Genomic DNA, 23727 nt, shown 5'->3' on the forward strand with positions numbered 1-23727 from the left:
TCAGCTATTGAAAGTTGAGAACTGGAAAGTAGAATCAGCTACTGCTTCCTTGCGGCAATTTTAATTAAGTCAGCCTAGAGGGAAAAGGACAGAGTCATTGCCTGGTCACCATGTCTCAAACACACATGTAATCTTACATGTGTGTTCCACATCCTTGGCACTGATCCAAACTGTACTATGAATTTATCAGCTAAAAACAATCTTGAGAATTGAAGCACATAGTCACTAGATGGACTGAAACTACAAGTTTTTTCCAGACTATTTGACTGTTAAAATTTTCCCAAACCAAAGTTCTATGATTGTAAGTAAAATCTGTTGGGTATAATGTAGACCACAGACAATTAATTGAGAAGTCATGGGCACCTGCCAGTTTTCAAAATTAATTGTTCAGTTGATCTATATTATTATCATCAACATAATGTCATCAGCTGTTTGTACAATGCCATTTTAAGATTGTACGTTTTGGAGAAAAATTAGTGTTAGCTGAATATGAATTTTGCAGGTCAGATACACAGATGTGTGAAATATAATTTAGCCTCAAATGCACAAAAATTTTATGAAAAAGAGGGCTTTGAAAAGAGACCAATATAATAAAAAGTAGTGTAAGTATCTGGTTTAGAATTAACTAAATGACAAGTTTTGAAGATATAGAGTTATTTAGGGTATTAGAACTCTTTTTGGAGTTTTATTAAGGAATGGTTGATTCCCTGGTGTCCTCTTTTACAGGTTTTTCACATGTGATTCATCTTTAGGTCTATTTATCCATTGACTATTTAGTGGATGTTTATTTTGTGAACTATACTAGGCAGTAGATTACAGATGCTCCTTGTCTTACAATGTGGTTATGTCTCGATAAATCCATCATAAGTTGATAACAGTGTAACTTGAAAATGCATTAATACACCTAATATACCAACATCATAGCTTAGCCTAGCCTACCTTAAACATACTTAGAATACTTAGCATTAGCCTCAGTTGGGCATTTATCTTGAATTTCATCTCAAGAGTAATTGCCTTCCTCTTGTTATCATCAAAACCAGGAGACATGGATCGGTATTTTATAGACATGGCAAACAAAAACACAACATCCAAAAAAAAAAAAATGTTGGCAGCACAGTACACTATAGAATATCGTGTGTTTACCCAGCATCACAAGACAGTATTGCAATGCATATTGCTAGCCCGGAAAGCAATCAAAATGTAAAATTTGAAGTATTGTTTCTGCTGAATGTATATCACTTTTGCACCATCATAAAGTCGAAATTTCATAGTTCAAACCATTGTAAGGGCTCGTCTGTAGTTAAAAAGCAAGTGTTTAGTTATAGTACAAGGACCTATGTTAAGAATTAAACACAAAATGCCAGGAGATTATATAGAGGAGCAGCATCTAAGCCCACCTGGTGTTTGGAAGTGACAATGGGAATTAAGTAAAAGAGGAGAGAGGGAAGATGGTGTCACAACATTCTGTTACCAGTGACAATATTCTGGAAGCCCTGAAAGTAAACAAGACTTGAGGTCTTTGGGAATCTGCAAGAAATTAGATACAGTGTGAGAATGATCACTGAAGGGGGTTGGTAAGGAAGGGATGAAGCAGTAGACAAGGGCCAGAGGATTAAGAGCTTGTAGATCACGAAGAAGACTACACATCTTGAGCTACAGATAATGCAGAGGGCACGACCTACAAATTCAGAGGTAGTGTGGTACCCAGCACAAGAGACTCAACATTTAATTAACACCCTTTAATGTTAATGAGTGTTCTAAATTAGCAACACTAAGCAATATTCACAAGGACTTCAAAGGAAGCAAGCTACCTTTGTTTAAGCAGAAGATTTTGCTCCGGTTTTTGTTTCATTTCTTTGTGCCCTAACCAAACTTAAGCTTCCTTGATTCTCCCATCCCTTAAGTGACTTAAAAATTCATTTCATAAATAATTGAGGAGAATGCACTGGAACAATTCTAACAACTGTTGTTTAGTGACATGTTCATTTACTTTACCAAAAGAAATGTTTAATAAAGAAGACTTTGGTACTAAATATAGAGATTGAACCTAGAAATATGCAGTGATTAAGCTGTGTTAGGAATATGGATAATGGTAATAATCGAAGGGGTTCCTTAATTTAACACACAGCCAGTCCTGAGGCTGAGCTAGTCAGTCATTTCCCACTGATGGAAGCAGGCTGAGCCAGATGAGGGAGATTTCCAGGACCTCAAATGATGCACATCACTACACCTTCTAATGAAATAAAATTGCTATATATTTTTTTCACATCTTCTTTTCTGCAAGTTATTGGTAAATTATTTTTTAAATGGCTGTGGCCTTTAAGTGAAGCTGTGTTTTTCTAAGCAATAAGGGCTTTTGCTCAGCAATAAAATATAATAAGTGGCTTTGAGTTTATGATTTTGTCTTAAAATTTTACATAATGCTGCTGGTTAATGTTTATTTTTCTTTCTAGATATGTCTATTACCATTAAGTTACCACAGATGTCTGTTCCCTCTGGTGAATGACTATGGTCATAGGTGCCTAGAATTTCAGGAGAAAAATCTATATGCATTGAAAATATATGAAAGTGTTTTAAGCAGGAATGCCTACTACTTTATCTACCCCTTTTCTCTCTTATCTTTCTTTCAAACATTAAAAAGAACACTTTTTCTATTGATCTCTTCAAGAATGTCCTACATTGATCAAACATTTGTATTTACAAACTAAATTTAGTCAAGGTAACCACCCATTTTCCTAACTGGTAGAATCTCCTAACCTAATGGAATTTTGTGAGACACAGATTTTCGTTTCAGCTCTAATGGCTGTGCATACAGAAGAAAATTTCATTCTGTACTGTTTTTCACTCTCATTCCATCTATATTTATTTCATAGTCATAAGGTCACTTAGCTTCCTCATAAGTTCTGTAGGAGATTGGATATTACTAATGATTGTAAAGATATATTTCTGGTCATTGCAGAGTTTATAACTCAATGTCAGCTGGTAAAAAAAAAAAATGTCCTTAAATTATGTTTGTGATATATAGGTGAGGAAGTGTTTAATGTTTATAACATTGGTCAGGAAAAACATGGCCCACAAGACTCTCTCTGTGTTTTGATCCTTGCCCACTGGTCTACAGATCAGCTACTCTGGCCTTCACTCAAGAATGCAGACACTCTGGCACCAGGCCCTTCCTCTTGCTGTTTCCTCCTCCCTCCTTTCCTACTTAATACAGACTCATCCATCAGAGTTCAACTTGAATGCACTTACTAGAGTTGTTTTTCCTACCCCCTTAGATGAAATGACTCCTTCTGTTTTATGTTCTTCTGGTCCATATATTTCCTTTAAAGCATGTACCACCATTAATATTTATGAATGTGTATTTATTTCATTAGTAAGAATGTTTTTAATTGCAAGTGAAAGAAATGTAACTAAAGCTAGATTACACAGTGTGAATATTATACAGTACCTGGGCATCTCTGAGAATCTAAAGAAACAGTACAGAAACCAGGTCACCTCCAGAGACTTTGGGTTCTGGAAGTAGGGATAAAATTGATAGGATTTCATTTATTTATTTCCCATTGATATCTAATTTGTATCTGTCTGTGATTGGTTTTATCTGCTCCGTCTTCAAATGAGACTTTATCTGTTGGGCATCATAGTTGCCAGAATTTTCTGGGTTCTTCATATTGTTTCCAAGTAGAAAAATCCAGAAGAAGGATCCTTCTGGACCATGCTCAACCCTGGACCAATCACAGTGGCTAGAGAAATATGGAATGCTGTGATTGGCCCAGTCAGAGTCATGGCCATTCCTCTACGGGATGGTGACTATTACAGAAAAAAAGGTATATATATGTGCCAAGGACTCAATCTACAAGTATGATCAACCGACAAAGCAATGGTTACCTTTGTGTCATGATTTGTTTAATATCCATATTTCATAACAAGCAGGGAATGTATCTGTTTTCCTCCAGCTTTTTCTATTACCAGCTTTTTCTAATAGCTTTTTCTATTACCAATCATGGTACCTGAAGCATCAAAGATAGTTGATATTTGTTTACTGCTAGAATAAACATATGTATTCAAATAAAATTATTTTATTGATTTAGAGAAAAGAGGTTAAATGATGAGACAATGGATCCTCATGGTCAGATGAGTTTGTTTGTTTGTTTGTTTTAGTAGAGTTGAAAGTTAGAATGTAATTTTAGCATTTTGTTTATTGTTTGTGTGTATGTTCATTTTGGGGTTCACTTGCTTGAAACGTTTAAGTCTTCAAGCAATCAGGCAATGAGACTTACATGGAGAGAAGGGCAGATGTTACATTTTCAATGAGCTTGTCCTGCTGAGATCAAATGAATTATATAGCTCTGCTTTATACCCTGTAGGCCTAGCTAAGGAAATATTAGATAATTCTAACCCTAAATATTCGCCATGTCTTTGGGGATGGCAACTTCATATTTCCCATTTAGAATAACTACAGACACTGCCCCGTGCAGAAAATAGCTCTTCCTCTATGCTTGCACCTGAATATGAGTAACATTGACTCAGCCAGTATAAGTATGGGAAACAAGGTTCTCCTGAGGATTTCTGCTGCCTCCCAGCAAGTCGTTCCTGCTGAATTGATTTTAATACATTCCTGGGAGCCTACTGTTTGTGAGAGCTTTAATTCCCATATTCCCATGTGAGGTTATTCTTGAATCTTAATCACTTTTTCAAATTCAACCCTCAGATCATGATTGAGCCTAACAATAGTGTTCCAAGATGCAACTGGGTGAAAAACAAACAAACAAAAAGACCAAAGAGAGCCAAGAGCCAAGAAATAGCCTTGGAAATTCAGAGCAATAATTTGACACTTTGTATCTATAAGGGAAAGAAAAGAGACGGAAGTGGAGGGAAAGAAGAGAGGGGGTATTGAGAAGTTAAATTTTACTGAGTACCTGCTATGTGCCTGTGCCAGTCTTTGCTAAATATTTTACGTATAAGGATTTCTCTAATCACTCCTTCAAACCAATGAGGTACCTCTTGTCTCAGTATGATAGATAAGAAAATGGAATCTGGGAGAGACTGAATAATTTTCCCTGTTTTACACTAGGTCCCAGATTTTTGCTATGGCTAACTTCTAAGGGAATAAAATAAGAAAAAGTAGAGATAAAGGGGTAAAAGAACCTGAAAAAAAAGTTAGTTAAGAAGGCACCAAAGAGAGTTATATAGTTACATTTTGAAATCAAACTCTTTTAATTTGGATTCTCTTGTTCCTCCGTGAAGCACCCAACAGTACATAATTATTTAGTGGGAATCACTTAACTCAAAAGAGGCAGTGTTAGAAAAGATCTGGTTAGTTATAACATTTATTACGTATGAAAGCGCTTAACTTGCCATTTATGCTAGAGACATTTTTCTCCCTGGGAAAATCTGAGTGATTGAGTCATTGAAATAAAATAGAAGGCTCTAACTTTACTCCCTTTGGGTCCCTCAGCAGCATTTAGATCTCTTATGAAAGAGAATATACATGCACCTCTTAAAGGGACTGCTAATCCCAAGTATGAAATGAAAACTCATGCATCGAATAGGCCAAATTTGCAAAATACAGTGATATCCCTGCTGATATAATTAGATTTTGTTTTTCAGTGAATCTAGTCTCTGCAGGTTCTATTGTAATAAACTAGTCTAATATTATACATAATAATTATTGGGCCAACATCTAAATGCATGCTTCTATCCACCCACATGTAGGTAGTTCTTTTACTGTTTTGAAAATTAAATGTTATTATTCTTTTTATTGTAATGACTTATTCTTTGGGCCTTTTTATTTTATGATCCCTTTCAAGACTCTCATTCAAAAAGAGTAGCTTCCTTTTGTACTCTTTCCTTTTACTTTTGTCTATTTTTTAGTACTTAAAAAAAATCAATGTTTTGAAGTTGCATGCTGGTTAAATGACAGAGCCATACTTACATTTAACTAGGTTAGGAAATATATTCAGAGCATAGTTGGCTAATCCTCAGTGTTCAAACCTTGCTTCCTGCCAGAATGCAGGAGCTACAGTCCTAGATTTAGATGTAATCCTAAGTATGCCCAACATCTACTATCCCCTCTTCTTTCTTTACTAAGGCACTCCAATTTTGTTTAAGAAGAGAATTTGCCCAGCTCAAATCGTTCATCTCCTAGACAATCTTACAAGCAGAAGTGGTAAAGCAGGAATGTAGAAAGAGTCTCAGCCCTTGATGATTTCCTCTAACCCTAAATTGCATATATCTTGTTGCATAATAAACTAATATTTTATTTGGTAAAGTTGGGGTTCTGTTGAATGTGGCCTGCTAAAATATTAATTAACTTATTAATTAATCATCTTAGTGATGTAAGCAATTAGGACCTAGACACTCTCCTCCCTCTGATAATTGAAGCAAATAGATATCTAAATGCCCACTTGGACAAATAGCTGCAAATATATGTGAATGATGTCCCCAGAAATTGTGAAATACACAACACTTACCACTGTATTTAGAAGCTCTGTAGCCAGGGCAACTATCCTATAATTCTTTGAATATGAGGATTTAGCTTGACCTCAAGCATGTGATCCTTTTTTATCCCAATGCTTGTCATGGGTGGTAGTCACCATTCAGTGATCTGGATTGATATATGATGATCATGTTCTTATTCCTATTCTACAACGGTGTACAATATAGAAAAAAAAAGGGGAAATCCAGAAGCCATCAGAAACATAGTGGCATCAGGTGTCCCCCTTGATTTCCCCACTTGAAGTTACAACAAGTTGAACAGTAATAATGAAACAGAGGATTACCAGAATAACATACAAACATGTCTGAGAGATCCACACATTGAAACATCTCAAAGTGGGCGAATTGGGGTGAACAGGGGAGGAGGAAAGGAAGAAGAGCAGAGACGGGGACCACTGGCCCAGCATAGAGCTCACTGATGTGGACACAGCCCTGAGCTCACTGCGGTCCCAGGACACAGGAAGATACAAGCTGCAGGTGCACTCTCTGTGGCCCAAACCATTCCTGCCTGAGTGACAAACCCAGCGATCAGGGCAGAGAACTTGGGGTAGAAACCAAATACAGATGTGCAATAGTTGTGGTCTAGCAGCCCTCACTGCTAGGCAGAAAACAAAGTCACAGAGCCTTGCCACCTCCCCCCACACCTTCCCAAAGCTCACCTACTCCCAGGGCTAGTAGAGGGCCCCAGAAGTATCTGTAGCAGTATAAGGATAAAGAGAAGAATGTCTATAGCCTGAGAACTAGAGAAACAGTTCCTGAGTGGCAAATGAAGACCGCAGCTAATCCCAGTGACAGGGGTGGAGATATAGGGACTAGGTAGTTGTAGTCTGACAGTCATCATTACTCAGAGGAGACAAAGCCACAAAAACACCAGCAGCCTCTCCCAACCCACCCAGCCCTCACCTTTCATGGCTGACCCCAGCAGAGGCACCTGGGATGCTGAAGCACACAGCTCTGCATCTGGCTACAAGGAAAGCGCTGGGATTTCAGATGCTCAAAGCCTATCACTCACCATATTCTCTCACAGGGGTGAGGCCCTGAGACCCAGATGACCTGGTCAAAGAGGAGATGGCCACCTGCCCAGGGAATCTTCTAACATGAGAACATGCAACACAGGAAGAGAAAATAAAATGCTCCAGTGCTACCTACTGGAAAAGAAAATAAAGAACTCTTCATATCAAACTGCTGCAGAATTAATTCCCATGGATGCATAGGAAGAGAAATAATCCATCAATTACCCTGAACAACCAAGGTAACAAGGCAGCTCAGAAGAATGAAAAATCTCCAGAAAATAAAGACATGGAAATATGTGATTTAAATGACAGAGAATTCAAGACTGCAGTTCTAAAAAAAAAAAAAAAAAAAAAAAAAAATACAATGAGATGCAAGAAAATTCTGATAGGCAGTTTAATGAACTCAAAAGTCAAGTCAATGGAAAAAATGAATACTTTACCAAAGAGACCGAAATTAAAGAAAAAGGGGGGGGGGGATTCTCTAGCTGAAGAATTCAGTAAAAGAAATGAAGAATGAAATATCAAGATTAGGAAATAGAGCTAACCAGATGGAGGAAAGAATTTATGACATTGAAGATACAAATCTTGAAATGATGTAAATGGAAGAAGAGAGAGACTTGAGAGTTCAAAGAAATGAAAGAACTCTACAAGAACTATCTGACTCCATCAGAAAAAGTACTATAAGAATAATGAGTATATCAGGAGGAGAAGGGCACTAAGATCCTATCCAAACAGTCAACAAGAACTTCCCAAACTTATGGAAAGAACTGGATCCTCAAATCCAGAAGCAAACAGAACACATCATTATCTCAATCCTAAAGGACCCTCTCCAAGGCACATTATATTAGAACTGTCAAAAATTAATGACAAAGAATGAATTTTCAAGTCAGCCAGGGAAAAGAAGTTGGTAACCTACAAAGGAAAGCCCATTAGATTATTATCAGTGTTGTTTTTTTTTTTTTTAATCAGAAACTTTACAAGCTCGTAGGGGGTGGAATCAATTATTTAAACTATTGAAAGAGAGAAGTTATTAGCCAAGAATAATATATTCAGTAAAGGCATCCTTTAGATATGAAGGAGGAATAAAGACCTTTCCATATATACAAAAACTGAGGGAATTTTACACCACAAGTGCTGCATTACAATAAATACTGAAGGGAGGTTATTCTACCTGAAACAAAAACTCAAAAGGATACAAAACTATGAGTAAGATTACTAACAGACAGACAGAAGCAGGAAATGGCAACTCCTACACAGAATACTCTTAAATATAACATAAAGGATAAAAACATAAAAAAGAAAAGAAGACAATTTGCTACTGCAACTCAGAAATGAACTCATAGCATAAATAGGGATAATTTGTGACAACAAAAACATAAAAAGGGAGTGTGTGAAGGTCTCAATTTGTAAAAAGGAATAGAGATAAGATGAATGCTGAAGAAAAAGGACTACTGTATATATGAAACTTTCTTTTACATAAATTTAATGGTAAGCACTCCAAAAAAATCTAGAACTAAAACACATAACATGAAAAAGAGGAAATGAGGGGAAAAATCATAGAATACCACCAAACTAAAATAACAGACAGGAATACAAACACAAAGAAACAATGGAGACAATGAGCTACAAGAAAACAAAAGATAAAATGGCTATAGGAAATCCTGATATATCAATAAGCACTCTAAATGTACCTAGATTGATCTCACCAAAAAAAAAAAAAAAAAAGGCAGAGTGGCAGATCGAATCAAAAAACCAAACCCATACGTTACCTCCAAGAGACACATCTCAGCTATAAGAACAAATAAAGACTCACAGTAAAAGGGTAGAAAATGATACTTCAAGCAAATGGAATCTAGAGAAAAGTAATTGTAGTCTTACTTATATCTGACGAAACAGACTTCAGAATAAAAATGAAAATGAGACAAAGATGGACCTTTCATAATGATAAATAGGACAGTACAACAAGAAGACATAACAGTTATCTATGTATGTATATCTATATCTCTCTATATCTATAACTAGATATAGAGATAGAGAGACATAGAGATATTGATAGATATCTATATATCTATATGTCAATATCTATCTATCTATCTATCTATCTATCTATCTATCTATCTATCTATATAGGGAGTGCCAAAAAACATATACAAGTGGACACTTTGGTCAGTGTTACTCAAGCAGTAGTTTGCCAAAATCAGAAGTGTCTGGACATTGATGGTAACCACTTTCAGCACCTCTTGTAATTGCAGAAGTCAAACGTGACTTGTATTCATCTTTTGTTATCAGTATATATTAATACAGTTTCTTAAAATGTGTATACATTTTTTGCACCCTCTCTCTCTATATATATACACAGAGGGTGCCAAAAACTAGATATATGACATGATTGGGTATATTCCCAATCAGGGAGCACCAATATATATAAAGCAACTACCGTGTTTCCCTGAAAATAAGACCTAGCCGGACCATCAACACTAATGCATCTTTTGGAGCAAAAATTAATATAAGACCCGGTCTTACTTTACTGTAATATAAGACCCTGTCTTATATAATATAATATAAGACTGAGTCTTATTTTACTATAATATAAGACCGGGTCTCATATTAATTTTTGCTCCAGAAGTTGCATTAGAGCTGATGGTCTGTCTAGGTCTTCTTATCTTTGGGCAAACATGGTACTAACAGAGCTAAGGGAGAAATTGATAAAAACACAGTTATAGTAGGGGAATTAATACTCCATTGAAAGCTATAGATAGCTCATCCAAACAGAAAATCAATATGGAAATATCAACCTTAAATGACATTAGACCAAATGGACATAATTGACATTTACAGAGCCTTTCATTCTAGAACACCAGAAGTATACATTTCTTTCTAGTGCATATGGAACTTTTTCAAGGATAGAACATACGTTGGTCTAGCCTCAACAAATTTAAGAAGACTGAAGTCATACCAAGCACATTCTTTGTCCAAAGAAGCAGTAAGATACATAGAAACAAATGAGAATGAAAATACATAATATCAAAATTATTGGGATGCAGTGAAAGCACTATTAAGAGGGAAATTTGAATCGTCACAGGCCTGCCTGAAGAAAGAAGAAAAATACCAAATAAACTACCTAAGATTATATCATAAAGACTAGAAAAAGAATAAATGAAACCCAAGTTCAATGATAGGAAGGAAATAAAAAATTAAAAAAAAAAATAGAGCAGAATTAAATGAAATAGAGAACAAAAAGACAATGGAAAAAATACATCCAAAAGCTGGTTCTTTCAAAAGATAAATAAAATTGAGAAACCCCTTGTTACACTCACTAGGAAAAAAAAGACACACATAAACAAAATCAGAAATGAAAGAGAAGTTACGAAGAATAGCACAGAAATACAAAGGATCATGCAAGAATACTATGAAGGACTATGTGCTAACAAATTCAATAACAGAAGAAATGGACAAATTCTTAGAAATATATAACCTTCCTAGACTGAATCACGAGCTGGAAAATCTCGTAGGCCAATCAACAGTAAGGAAATTGAAACAATCTTCCAAAACCTCTTCAAAAGCAAAAGTCCAGGACCAGATGGCTCACTAGTGAATTCTATGAAACATTCAAAGATGGTATAATACCTGTCCTCAAGCTCTTCCAAAAAAATGAAGAAGAGGCAATACTTCCTAACTCATTTTATGAGTCCATCATTACCCTGATATGAAAACCTAGTAAGGATAACACAGGAAAAGAAAACTACAGAACAATATCTCTGATGAATAACGAAGCAAAAACCCTAAATAAAATAGTAGCAAATTGAATACAATAATAAGTTTAAAAGATTATGCATCGCAGTCAAGTGGAGTTCTTTCTAGGGACACAAGAATGGTTCAACATATGCAAATTGATCAGTGTGATACACCACATAATCAAAATAAAGGATAAAAATCATGCGATTATATTAATAGATGTAGAAAAAGCATTTGACAAGATGCTACATCCATTGATGATTAAAACTCTTAATAAAATGGGTAAAGAGGGAAAGCACCTCAACATAATAAAGGCCATATACAACAAACCCTCAGCCAATATAATACTTAATGGCGAAAAACTGAAAGCCTTTCTTTTACGATCAGGAGCAAGCCAGAGATGCCCCCTCTCACTACTGCTATTGAACATATTATTGGAAGTCCTAGCCAAAGCAATCAAGCAAAAGAAAGAAATAAAAGGCATGCAATTGGGAATGAAGAAATTGTCACCTTTTGCAGATGACATGATTCTTTATATAGAAAACCTTAAAGACTCCAATATATATCTATATATAATATATAGATATAAAATATATATAAATATATAGTATATAGTATATATATATGGAACAATAAACAAACACAGTAAAGTTGCAGGATTCAAAATCAATATAAAAAAATCCATTGTATTCCTATATACTAACAATGAAATTCCAGGAAAAGAAATGAAAAAAAGAAAAAAAATGAATTCCTTTTGCAATTACAACAAAAAGAATAAAATACCTAGGAATAAACTTAACAAAGAATGTGAAGGACTTATATACTGAAAACTGTAAGAAATTATTAAAAGAAAGTGAAGACACAAAGAAATGGAAGGATATTCTGTGTTCATGGATTGGAAGAATCAGCATAGTTAAAATGACCATATTACCCAAAGCCATATACAGATTTAATGCAAATCTCCATCAAAATTCCAATGACATTTTTTAAAGAAATAGAACACAAAATCATCAGATTTGTATGGAATCACAAAAGACCTTGAATATCCAAAGCAATCCTGAGAAAAAAGAATAAGGCCAGAGGTACCACACTCCCTAACTTCAATTTATGCTACAAAGTGACAATAATACAAAGTGACAAACCATGGGATTGGCAGAAAAACAGACACACAGACCAATGGAATACAACTGAGAACCCAGAAACAAACACATGTATATGTGGGCAGATTATTTTCGACAAAGAAACCAAAAATATACAATGGAGGAAAACAAGCCTCTTCAATAAATTTTGCTGGGAAAATTGGAAAGCCCTATGCAAAAGAATGAAACTAGACTGCTATCTGTCATGGTATACCAAAATTAACTGAAAATTAACTTTGGTTAGAATGACCAAAGACCAAAATATGAGACCTGAAACAATAAATTGCGTAGAAGAATGCATAAGTACTAAACTTGGGTTCAAAGAGTGTTTTATGAATTTGGCCTCAAAGGCAAAGAAAGGAAAAGATAAAATAAATAAATGTGACTATATCAAACTAGAAAGCTTCTGTACCGCAAAAGAAACCATCAACAAATCAAAGAGACAGCCAACCAAATGGGAGAAGATATCTGCAAACAATACCTCCAATAAGAGGCTAATATCCAAAATATGTAAGGAACTCATACAACTCAACAACAGAAAGACAAACAGTCCAAGTAAAAATGGGCAGAGGACATGAACAGAAACTTCTCCTAACAAGACGTACCAATGGCCAACAGATATATGAAAACATGCTCAATTTCACTAGCTATTAGGGAAATATAAATCAAAACTACAATGAGAGGGACATCCTGGACTCCAAGATGGCATCACTCGTACCAATGAAGGACAAGAAACTCATGGATGTCAAAATAGGTGAGCTGCCAAAGTGGATACTGATGTGGGATTTCACCCATAAAGGCATTGCTGGAGTGTTTCAAAGAGGTCATTACCGGTATCACAACAAGTATGTCAATGTGAAGAAAGGGAGCGTCACTGGGGTTTCTATGGTGCTGGCAGCTTATGTGCTTTTCAACTACTGCTGTTCTTTAAAGGAACTCAAGCATGAGCGGCGTCGCAAGTACCACTGAAGAGGACTCAGTGTGGAGGGCATACTCTGCATTCCTGGCCATGACCTTTGCCCAGCACCCTGAATCCTTTTGTATTGTAATTGACACCTAATAAAAGAGGACATGGAAAAAAAAGTAAATAAATAAATAAATAAATACACTACAAAGAGATGTCACCTCATACCTGTTAGAATGGCTATTATCATCAAGATAAGTAATAAGAAGTGTTGGAGAGGTTGTGGAGAAAAAAGAAACCTTCATACACTGCTGGTGGGAATGTAAATTGGTACAACCAGTATGGAAAATTGTATGGAGTTTCCTCAAAAAATTAAAAATAGATTTACCATATCACCCAGTAATCCCTCTTTTGGGTATCTACCTGAAAAATTTGAAAACAATTATTTATACCCCTACGTTCATTGCAGCATTATTCATGGTGGCTAAGACATGGAAACAACCCAAGTATCCTTTGGTAGATGATTGGTTAAAGAAAATGTGATAGATAGATAGATAGATAGATAGATAGATAGATAGATAGATAGATAGATACACGCACACACACACAGTGGAATACTACTCAGTCATAAGAAAAGATGAAATACTGTGATAACATGTATGGATCTTGAGACTGTATAAAGCTAAACAAAATAAGTCAGACAGAAAATGTCAAGAACTATATGATTTCACTCAAATGTGGGTCATAAAACTGAAAGTAACAAATAAACAAGACAAATGAACAACAGCTCAGACACAGACAGCAGTAAGGTGATTACAAGAGCAAAATGGGGGTTAGGGGAGGTAAACAAGGGTCAAGGGGGCCAAATATATGGTGATGGAAGATTTGACTTTGGGTGAAGGACACACAAGGCGATACACAAATGATGTAGTATAGAATTGTACACTTGAAAACTATATAATTTTATTAACCAATGTCACCCCAATAAATTTAATAAAAAATAAATAAATAAACACTTAGAGAATTGAATAAATTGATCAAGATTTCACAGCTAGGAAATAATGGAGTTGACTTTAAATCAAGCAGTTGGTTCAAAAGTTACATTTGACATGAACCCCTGCTCAGAAATATTTGTCCACAAGTACCTCAATACCAAATGTTCATATATTCTCTCCTTGTTCCTTTCATCAAAACCTTATATCCATAAAGTATGTGAAGTGCATTTATTCACATTAAGAGCTAGGTATCTTTTGATTTAGTATTTACCTTGTGGAGTCTAAACATTATTATAGGAATGTAATTAACAATGGATCTTGTCAAGGGGTGGAAGAGACACTGTGGCACCTCTACAGCCTTTCTAGAGGCTTCAAAATGACCTCATACGGGTTGTCAATAGTTATTTACAAGTTAGGACTCATACATAGACTGTTGGATGTCTCATGGTTTTTCTTTATCTGAGTCTGTGACAAAATCGTTCTTCTAACATAAAGCTAAGTTTATTCTAGGAAACAAAAGAACAAAGTAGAGAATTCACTGTAGTTTATTTTTTTATCTGAAAAATAAAAGCTCTTTTTACACAGTTTTGAGGTCCCATTTGTTTCTTTCTTAAATCTGTATACTTTCTCCATCTGCCTTCCCTTTCACCTTTTTAAACAGAATATAAGAAAGTGTTCATGTATAGTTAAAATTATGAAAATGGAGGTAAAGGTGTACAAGGTCCCCCACCAGAGGTTAAAAGATACTCTAGACCAGAGAATGGCAAACTAGGGTCCATAGGCCAAATCCTGCCCACCTCCTGATTTTATAAAATATATTTTATTGGAACACAACCACAAGAATTTGTTTTCATATCATCTATAGCTCCTTTTGTGCAACTCCAGAGCTGAGTGACCCCAAAAAGACTATTTATGGCCTGAAGAGCCTAAAATATTTGTTATCTGCCTACTACTGCTCTAGCTGAAAGGAGAATTAAGTAGATATTGCTTGTGTTACAGAAAGACAGTTTGAGAGTCAGACTAGCCAAGAAGGCCAGTGATCCGAGCCTAAGAGGGAAAAAGCAAGAAGGCAGTGGGGATGTTGTTGACACCAGGAGCAGAGTGGACTAAGGAAACAGCACCATCACCGAGCGGAGTGTAGTGAGGGAGCAGGGTGTGCTCATGGAGCAGGAGTCGTCAGTGACCAGGGACCAGGGACCAGAGCAGTGAAATGCAGCAGAGTAGAATCAAAGAGTAGAATGTGTTCAGCCAGCAGGAGCCAACTGTCGTCAGGGAGTTGAATGTAATCATGAATTAGGGTGTGAGTGTACTCAGGGAGTGTGGGTAGTCAGGGAGCAGGATGTAGTCACAGAGCAGTGTCATCAAGGAGTGGGGTGTGCTCCAGGAGCAGAGTGTATCCAGGTGGCAGACTGTTGTCACAGAAGAGAACAGTGCCATCAGGGAGCAGGGTGTAGTCAGGGGGAAAAGCGTAGGCAGGGAGAAAGGTGTAGGCAGGAAGCTAAATATATTCATGGAGCACAGTGTGGTCAAAATGCAGAGAACACTCAAGAAGGGTGTAGGAAGAGGGAAGAATGTGATCAGAGAAAAGGATGTGTTACCAGAACCCCAGGATTTTTCCTTGAGTCTGCCTGCCTACATGCACTGCCTGCTCAAAGAAATGCATGAGCAGGAGTTTGAGGTATAGAAAGAAAAAATAATTTAAATTGAATTGACCAATTGGGAAGCAGGCAGCTTATAAAAAACCTGCCCTCCTGCCCCTCCCCATCGACCCATGGTGTGTAGGCTACAAACTATATAGGGCAAAATCACAAGACACTGGGAGGTTTAGGGGTTCAGGGTCATGCTGAGAGCTGATTGGTCGGAGGTGAGGTAAGGGTAATAAATAATTTCTTCAGGTCTTGAGGACAGCTCTGAGTTCTTTTCCTGTGTCCTTCTGTCTGGTCTCATGGGAAAGTAGCTAGGGGACCTTTCCAACTTAGGGTTCAAGAATTGAAGCATAACTTATGTCAAGATGTTATCTTTAGCCTGCCAGAGGTTCGGACCATGTAACCATTAGTCGGGTCCGGGCTACTGTCTTCTGCTGCCTCGGGTATTGCTGATTATCCCGGGGAAAGGCTACGTCTCTGACAGCTAGAGACAGAGAGAGGGACAGAGAGAGATGATTTCTAGAGCTAGGATTCCAAACTAAATTTAATCAAAGTCATAAGGAACTCAGTGTCAGATGTAGGAAGGGAGCACTATACGGTAGGGAGCTGAATGCAATCATAGAGCACATTGAAGTCACAGAGTTCAGTGTCATCAGGGAGCAGAGTGTGATCAGGGAGCAGGGTGTGATCAGGGAGCAGGGTGTGATCAGGGAGCATGGTGTAGCCAAGGAGCTGAGTATATTAGTATATAGGGAGGGAACAGGATATAGCAAGGTGACAAGCTGCTGTCAGGGAATAGTACGAGGTGTGATCAAACAATACTTAAATATTTAAATTAAAAAAATATTTAAATAAACAAAATATTTCTGTGAAAGACACACCGGCATTAATCCCCTTCAAAATACTCCCCCTCGCTTCAAACACATTTATCCCATTGTTTTTGTCACTTTCTGAAGCGGTTCTGGAAGTCCTCTTTCGTGAGTGTCTATAGTTGCACTGTCGTGGCTGCCTGGATGTCCTGAATCATTTTGACTTTGGGGAAGAGCCAGAAGTCGCACAGCACCAAATCTGGTGAATAAGGTGGATGAGGACACACTATAATATTTTTATTTGACAGCAATTGCTATACCAAAAACGAAGTGTGACATGGAACGTTGTCATGATGGAGGATGATTTATGGCACACTTTAAAATGTGCCTTCTCTCAACCATAGCTCACATCTGACTAACTGCACTGAGCAAGTTGAAACTTGTCACACACTGTTACTAAGGTTTGCTGCTTCCCATATTGAAAATCCCTGCCTTTCTGTCGGATGGCAGTGGGCAGCAACGTTCACTGTATATTTTGATCACACCTTGTATATAGTTTGGTAACAGGATATATAGTCAGAAATTTGAGGTCAGTTGGTTGCCATCATGGGAAATTGTACAGGCAGAAAGCAGAGTATAGACAGGGAGTAGGTTGTAGTCACAAGTAGGGTTAGGGAGCCAAGTGTGGTCAGGGAGCAGATTGTGATTAGGAAGCCGAACGGAGTTAGAGAGCAAGTGGAGTCCAGGAACAGGGTATAGTCAGGGAGCAACTGTGATCAGGGAGCTGCAGTCAGGAAGTCAGGAAGCCATCTGTAGAGCCACGGAGAGTTAGCAAGCTGGCATTGGTGAGACTGAGACACCAATTTTGCATTTTAATTTTAGGTCAGAGTCTGTTTACCCTCTGGGGTCCCCACCTTAGCCCTACATAGAAAGGCACCCAGTGCCTATTTTGAGCCAGGCACTGTGTTAAGTGTTCTTCCACCTGCTGGCTGCACAATTGCCTGGAGCAAGGACAGGTGTTATTATGGCCTAAAGGAAATCAGCGAACTGCAAAGATAGAAACTGGTTTGTGAGCGATGCCAAGGTACTGGGATCCTGAGAAAGCCTGACCCTAAGGGGCTATGCTTTGTGTTTATGCAAATAATAATGAGGATAATTATGAAACTCAATACACGTGTAACTGCCAGCCTTAGTCAGTGTGCACAGTGTTAGTTGAAGCTCATTGTGTACCAAGAAAAAAATAATTTTATGTAATGAAATATAGTGCTTTATTCAAAATGATTTGTCACCTCCAAATAATAGAATAATGTTGTATAGTAAATTAAACCTTGAGCAGTTGGAGGATATTCCCCCATACTGCAGGCTGTTAATACAGTTTGACAATATACCTAATCAAAATCACGTAGCTTAATTGCCTTTGATGCGTTCATAATTATATTTACCAGGACTTTAATGCACAACCCACCACACACATATGTACCTTGATACACAACACACAGAATCCTCCCTCACATAAGGAGTTGGGAAATAATTTTAAAGAGGTGGTTATTAGAAAGTAAATGCTACAGTGAGTTTTTTTGTTGTTGTTTTTAATCATTTTCATGTTACGTGTTGGGATAAATGTTTTCTTTTTTTTTCTGATATATTTTATGTTCAGCGATAAATAGTTCTTCTAAATATCTAAACGTGCTGAGTAAACCCAGCTAGTAGGAAGCATTTATAGCCTTATAAAATGAAAACTGGGTTAAGCTGTCAATTGGAAGAACAGTTAAACCATTTGACTACATTGTTGGAAACAATAGAGTTTTCTTGGAAACCATGGACTTGCAGAAGACTGCAATTTCATGGTAAGAGTTCATGAATACACACATATCCTCATGATGTCAATCAGCACAGATGTTTGAGAACAGACTGTGAAGAGAAGGAAGTGGTTCTGTCTGCCCTGGTCAATGAAAGGCCTCTGACCTTGCTTTTGGAGCAGTGTTTTGTTATTGTTAGTCTATAAATTTATCCAGGATCTATAACACTGAAGCCCTATCAGCAAGCAAAGGGAGCAGTAGAGTCAAAACCATAGTTGGGACAAACTTTTAAAAACTAGAGTTAAGTGATGAGGAAATCTTCCAGAAAGTACTTCATCCATTTTCCTAGTCTGTTACTTAGTCAAACAGTAGAATAAATATGGTGGTTTCCTTTTGTAGAGATCATCTCTCTATAGAGGTTTGTTTGGCAAGTTATGTTTTGATCTCTAGACTTTCTACAGCTTTCAAATGACATTTGAAGTCTTTGAATGCCTGTTCACCTTTACAAGTCTACCATTCTACTCAAGCTGGTGTAGTCCGTGACCCACACATACTTGCATGATCTCACCTCTATGCAGTTTCTCTTTCCTAGAAAAATGTTCCTCTTCACTCATTAAGATCATACTCTCTCGAGTACTCAGCTAAAAATTGACATATTTTGTAACACCTTCCTGAATACCTAAGCCTAATGTGATCTTTCCTTTGAGTATTTGTTTCACTTCTTGTGTGTGACTCTGATGCAGATGGCGCCACTAAGTTAGCCACCTTTGAATGGACTATTTAAATTCTACGTAACATAGGCATGTTTATTAAGAGATTTGGCCACTCATTCTCTACATTTGTAAGCTGTGATCACAAAAGTTGTGATCTTTGTGAACAGAGAATGGTATTAAGTAAACATAATTGCAGGTATTTTCTCACTTGGAAACATATTTGGCTGCATTCCATATTTAGGGTAGAGGGGAAGGAGTTGGACAGGAGGTTAGTCAGAAAGATAGAGGTAGATTTTAGGGCTATTGCAAGAAGCTGAGAGTCAAGTTCATTACAGCAGTGTCATACAGGAGACCCTGCTCGCTGCGCCATTTGTCACACGGGGTCTCTGCTCCCGTTCCCCACATAAGAACGCAGGATGTGGCTAGGCCAAAAATGAACACCCACGGAGCCATAGATAGGGGAGTCATACCACTATACTCTCGCTGGTGGCTGGGTTGGAGACACAGGAAGCAGGAGCCACACTATCTGCAACCTGTTGTCCACTTCTCTGAAATCTGCAACCTGCACTCCACCATGCTAATTGCAGTCTGCACATACCAGCCACCATTATTCTTGCTAGCCCCCATTTGCTGCTAGCATAGCCACAGCAGTTATATTAGTGGCCAATGACTCACTGGTTTCAGCTAACGGCCAACTAGCCACAGCTGATGGCCATCCAATCACAGTTAATGGCCATTTACTACCCGAGTGAACACCTTTCTATGTGAGGCCAAGAGCCTGGAAACTGCACTCCTGGCTCTGTCCCCACAAGCAGCCACAGCCTGGACTAGCCTCCCCCACCATTCTCATCTATGTGAGTATATTTATTCTTCACTGACTCACCTCCCTAAGGTGGTTACAGCAGGGCTGGGGATATTTTTCTTTCAATGTCTTCCTCCCTTATTAGACTGTGAATAAGATTAATTCTTATTGGTTCAATTTCTTTTGCTTATTCAGGGAAGCAGAATTTGACAAACTTGAGAGTAAAAATATTCTTCTCTCCCTGTCATACTTGACAGAACAAAATTATGTTTGACTTTCTTACATTTTTTAACAGAATCCTCTTATCAAGCTGTATTATCTAACCCTGACCATAGTCTGTATGACTTCTCTTTTTCAGTGACTAATAGAAAAAAAGATTAGGCAACACATTGCTTTCCCTTTTTCTTGTTTTCACAGGTTAAAGGTCAAAAACAGAACTTTAATAAATGTTCTGTGGAGTCATTCATTTGCCTATTAACGTTTAGTGATTTGTATTGATACTTTGCACCTTGAGAGACTGTCTTACTTAGTTTGGACTACTCTAACAAAAAATACCATGATTTAAACAACAAACATATTCTCACAGTTCTGGAGGTTGGGAAGCCCAAGATCAAAGTACCTGATTTGCAGACTGCTGCCTTCTTACTATACGCTCAAGAGGGCGGGGTGGGGAGAGCACTGGAGCTCCGGTCTCTTGCTCTTTGTTATAGGTGCACTAATCCCATCATAGGGGTTCCACCCTTGTGACTTCATCTAAATCAAACTACTTCCCAAAGGCCACATCTGCAAATACCATCATCCTGGGGATTAGGGTGTCAACATATGAATTTGGAGGGATATAAATAATCATTCCACAACAGAGACTTAATTTTTTTCTTTTTTCTGGAGATAGGGATCTAGTCATTACCTTTACTTTTGTCTCTGATTTCCCTCCACCAAACTCCAGCATCATTCACATGACTTTATTCATGTATTTTTTCATCTAGCCAATAAGAATCAAGGATTTACTGTGTACCTGGAACTATTCAGAGTTGGAGACACAGAGATGAATAGCATCAGGCATCATCATTTTCAAGTTAGGGAGACAGAAATGTACATAAATGGTTACAACTCAGTGTGGGAAATGCTAGAATAGAAATATGTTTCTGGTGCTATGTGAATACTAAGAAAGGGGTGACTAACTTCCCTATTCAACTATGACTCATTCGGTAGAGCAGAAATCAGATGAGAATGAGTAAAACCCAGATCACAAAGAATCTCACATGTCATACTAAGAAGTTTATCCTTCTTTTTAATAAGTGACAGAGAACTAGGGGCAAAATTTTAGATTGACATTAGAAAGCTAAAGAAGTATACATTTCCGGTCACTGAGTGGATTTTTTTCTGATAATTAATTAAATTAAGTGAAGTCACTAGAAAGGAGACACAGGAAAGAACTTTTAGGATGAGGAAACTGTTCTTTCTGGTACTGGAGTGATAGATACCTGGCTTTATCCCATAGAACTGTATAGTAAAAGGAGTAAACATTATGTATACAAAGCAAACAAAAACAAACAGAAGGAGGTGACCCAACTAATTTTGAAAAAAGATGTTTTGACTGAAAAGTATAAGACCGTAAACAAAAAAGAATTATGTATAAATGCTGTACTCTAGTTAGCATAGTTGCTTCTTGCAGGAGTACAGATGAACAATTTTGAAACCACTCTATGTGCATACTGAGGATAAACAAATAAGTAAATGGATGGCAGATGGTGGGAGCGTTTTCTCACTGTGGAAGAGGGAAGTTACAGATAAACAAGAAAGTAAAGCTAAAATAAACCTTGTACTACTGATTTAGAGCCAGAGAAATCAGCACGGTGTTAAATTTTGCTTAATATATATACAGAGGTATAGATACTGAGACAATTGCAGATATATTTAGGTACATGAATATGTTACCTATTCTGTCTGGGGAGGGTGATTAGAAGTAATGAAATCTGATTAACAATATGCACATCCAGCACTCAGATCTTGGTTTCTGAATACCATTTTCCAATAAAATTAGCCAGGGCTTCTTGGAGAAATGGCTGATTGTAGGGCCAGGGCAGGGAAAATATAAGATGATCCTAGAACATCTTGTAGTAGCAGAAAGTAAGGAAGTATTCAAAAAACAAAAGGATGGGTGTGTGTCAAAGGGATATAGGAACCAAACTGAAAAGCTTCCAGTGCTCAAATATTGAAAGATTTGAGCAAAAAAATAAGTAGTATAGTATTCGATTATAACCCCAAATACAAAATATATATACATGAGTCCATACTGATATAAATAAATTATTGAATAAATTAAGAAGGAGAAGAAATAAAATCTCATACAAATTATCAAACAAGGTGATACCAAGAATGTCAATCGCTGAAAGGGACACATTTTATATTTGTCTTCACTATACTTCAAAAATTTCTTTCATAAACTTACAAGTTCTTCAGTAAATTTAAGGAAATAAAATAAACTTTGGGGAAAGGATGAATTTCTCAACACTGAATTTCCAAGTCCACTCCATCAGTGAACTCAGACATTTCTTGTTCACACCAGACCTCTTGCCCATGATATCCTCTGCTAACCCCTTGCTCTTTCATACCTTATCCATGCTTTACGGTCTAGTTCAAATGGCATATTTTTCCTTTAAAATGAGTTTCAAACCAGTGTTGTGCAAAAAGAAAAGCCCTTAACAAATCTTTGCCGATTTAAGTTGATCAAGCTAAGATGATTTTTTTCTTTCTTATTATACCTAATAGAATTATACAATATTTAACATGTATATATACACACACACACATATATACATAAATATACACATATATTTGTTTATATATGTAATATGTGTTAATCTTATTAATTTTATCTCCCAAGCTAAACTGTAAAGGCTTAAAAATAGGGGATTTTTTTGTATATTGATTTTGTATACCCTATAATACCTAGAATAGCATATATAATAGGTATTCAAAACTATCTTTGACTACTGGATTAAGATATTAACTATTTCCAGGAAGAAAATACCAGTGCCAGAAAAAACATAGCCTCCTCTGGCACCATTTTTAGCCCTTCATCATTTAGAACCTACTAATATGGAAACTGCTAGATGCAATACGGAGTCAGAGTTGAATAAAACATAGGAAGATGAAACTATACGGTTTCTCCATTTAACTGTGGAAATAGGGCTTCTGCATTTCTCTAATTCTATATGAGAACTTATCAGGGAAAATGTTTCGTGGGTTCTGTGGTTACACACTAAACATTAAGACATGAACTGTATTTAAGCAATACCGACACTTTGTAAACCTTACTACACACGTTTCTCTGCCTGCATGCTGATGAAGGACAGCACAATGGCTGGCTCTTTCAGTCACTGCTTTTGAAAGGTAAAGGAGTCGCTCTTGACTGTCTTTTAGTGGGCAGGCACTTGGGCAGCCATCCTCTGCTTTCAAATAGATGGCAATCACAGAATAATACAAGGAGATAAAGCATGTCCTCTGAGGGACAATTTTTACAGAAGTAATTACCCTGAAAACTTACATTTCTTGTGGGTCCTTTTTTGCCTTCAAGAACAGAGTTCTGATAAACAAACGGGAACTACGTAACTCACATGAATTTGTTTCTTTTTTTATAGTAACTTGTTCTTTTAAAACATAAAGGCTGTTAG

The 23727-nt window shown here is 37.0% G+C and overlaps 1 protein-coding gene across 2 annotated transcripts; it reads left to right on the top strand.

Annotated features, from left to right (window-relative positions):
• Window positions 1-13084: 13084 nt before the first annotated feature.
• LOC117033434 (ATP synthase subunit f, mitochondrial-like) lies at window positions 13085-13351 on the top strand. Of its 2 annotated transcripts, XM_033125603.1 has the most exons (2): window positions 13085-13205; window positions 13323-13351. In XM_033125603.1, the coding sequence occupies exons 1-2, from the start codon at window positions 13085-13087 to the stop codon at window positions 13349-13351; spliced, it is 150 nt and encodes a 49-aa protein (XP_032981494.1). The 2 variants fall into 2 exon arrangements, with proteins under 2 accessions (XP_032981494.1, XP_032981493.1); XM_033125602.1 differs by having other exon boundaries at window positions 13085-13351.
• Window positions 13352-23727: the final 10376 nt, after the last annotated feature.

This window comes from Rhinolophus ferrumequinum, chromosome 13 (assembly GCF_004115265.2).
Source record: "Rhinolophus ferrumequinum isolate MPI-CBG mRhiFer1 chromosome 13, mRhiFer1_v1.p, whole genome shotgun sequence".
NCBI lineage: Eukaryota > Metazoa > Chordata > Mammalia > Chiroptera > Rhinolophidae > Rhinolophus > Rhinolophus ferrumequinum.